Source organism: Monoraphidium neglectum (assembly GCF_000611645.1).
Source record: "Monoraphidium neglectum strain SAG 48.87 unplaced genomic scaffold scaffold03206, whole genome shotgun sequence".
Classification (NCBI taxonomy): domain Eukaryota; kingdom Viridiplantae; phylum Chlorophyta; class Chlorophyceae; order Sphaeropleales; family Selenastraceae; genus Monoraphidium; species Monoraphidium neglectum.
In genome coordinates, this window is record NW_014010422.1 from 4559 (window position 1) to 6539 (window position 1981).

General features: G+C 63.3%; 1 protein-coding gene across 1 annotated transcript in view; it reads right to left on the reverse strand.

Moving 5' to 3' along the window:
* Nucleotides 1-530, reverse strand: part of MNEG_12360 (chlamyopsin-6) — a gene marked incomplete at both ends in the record, with an annotated part of 4076 nt that extends 3546 nt beyond the window's left edge. Inside the window, 2 exons of the mRNA XM_014039167.1 lie at nt 7-209; nt 516-530. Coding sequence (XP_013894621.1) covers nt 7-209; nt 516-530 — 218 coding nt within the window. The remainder of the gene's footprint in view (nt 1-6; nt 210-515) is intronic.
* Between the last annotated feature and the right edge of the window lie 1451 nt (nt 531-1981).

Below are 1981 nucleotides of genomic sequence, written 5' to 3' on the forward strand. Positions count from 1 at the left end.
GCTCACATCCGCCCGCCCGTTCCGAGCACGACCGCGCCGCGGCCCCCACGCAGCAGCACGTTGGTGGTGGTGGCCATGCCCTTGATGAAGCAGGGCAGTAGGGCAAAGTCCAGCTTGGTGGACCTGAGCTCGAACAGGGAGTTGAGGATGTCGATGACGAGCGCGGCGCCAAACACCGCCATGGAGCGCTCGTACAGGATCGCGGGCACCTGGTTAGGGGGACACACAGAGAGGGTGTGTGGGAGTGTATGGGCGCGTGAGTGTATGCGTGTGTGGTGTGTGTGTGTAACGCCGATTGAGCGCATGGTCGTGAGCTTCTGCGTGCTGTCAGCACCAACGTAGGCGGTGTGCAGCAGGCCGGCGCGCGTGCCACGAGTCGCGGCCAGCCCGCGCGGCGGCCTCGCTGCCGCCGACCTCGTGCATGCGGAGCCGCGGGCGGAGGGCCGCTGCGCCTGCCGGGGCCACCGCAGCCGCCTGGGCGATGTGGCGGCCGCGAGCCTCGGGAGGCACCGCACCTGGTCACGCCACATGCGCATGCCTTCCGGGGAAGGCAGCAGCCATGTCGCCAGCAGCGTGAGGAGTAGGTAGCTCGCGCTGCCAAAGCTGAGGGGGCGAAAGGGGATTTGGAGGGGCTCTAGAGGGCAGCAACGAACCTTGCTTGAGGTATGGGCCAGGGCTGGCTTGGTATGTGGGCGAGGGCGGGGGCATTTCTGTTGTGCGTGTTTGTGTGCATTTGTGCATGCGTGCATGCGTGCGTGCGTGCGCGCGTGTATGCGTTGGGAGGGGTGCAGGCCCGGGCGCATGCCACCAGGAGACTCGAAATCCCCGGCTGCCGGATCAAGCGTTGCGGCAGCTGAGTAGCGCTGCGTTAAAACCTCTCCGGCATGCAGGCGGCTGGCCCCGTCTGCCTCCTAGGGTGTGAGGCAGAGCGGAGAGGCGTCCACGGCCGCGCGCCCCGGACGCCCATCCTGTCCCATTTGCCGATCACGCCAAATCCGCGGCGGGGCAGCTCAGAGCGCACCATGCCCACTCCCGCGATATGCCCGGCCGCACGGTTGCTGTTAGCGAGGTGTCTCCTCGGCCGTGGGAGACAGCAGGCTCGCCATCTCGCTCCCCGCCGTCTGCGTGCATCGCGGCCGCAGACGCTGCTCCACTCAGCCGCTTCATTGCCGTGGGCTTGCTGCGCGCTTGCAAGCCGTCGGCGCAGTGCCGGCCTGCTAAAAGCTATTCCATGAATGTAGGCTTCTCCTGGACCCGCTCGCGCACTCAAGGGACCAGTGGTGCGATAACTGTGAATGGAGCGAAATCAAAGCTGGGATACGGCTCGATCCTGGGAAGAGGAAGTGGCTCGGACAAGCAACTGCAGGGAACAAATCTTTATATTGACCTTTGTAACCGTGAGCATCCGGCCGTAAACATTGCAGCGGGCAAGATTTTGCATGCGCTCGGGTGAGGCGTGAGTGACACTTGTGACCTGACTGTGCGACCATGCTGAAAGAGGTGGTGGAGGTGTGGCAAAGGATACTTGCAACTTGCATGCTTCGCTGAATCATCACCCACCATTGATGGAGGCCTGGCAGTGGCCAGTATGTTGAACAAGGTCCCCAGATCGTGGCTGGGGCTATCAGTTTCCATATTCTCTTCATATTTTAGTTAAAGAATGTTGGGGAGTGTAGCTGCCGGACATCTGTGACTCGCCGCACGGGTCGCCCTGCAGAAATGCGCACCTCGCTGGGCGCCTGCACCGCTCATACAGGGCATCACCGATGTAGTCAACAACCTGTCATACGCATAGCTCCCATTGGCGCGCACAGATGGCTCCAGCCAAGTGCATCAGAGGTGAGGGGTGCGCTGCCGCCGCCGCCCGGGGCGCAAGCCTCCGCTACTGCAACACCTTGTGCCGCCTGCATGCCTGTTTACAGCTGCCGTATCATCGCTTTCAAACCCCCGTTACCCTCGCCTTTCCCGTCCAACCGCCGTC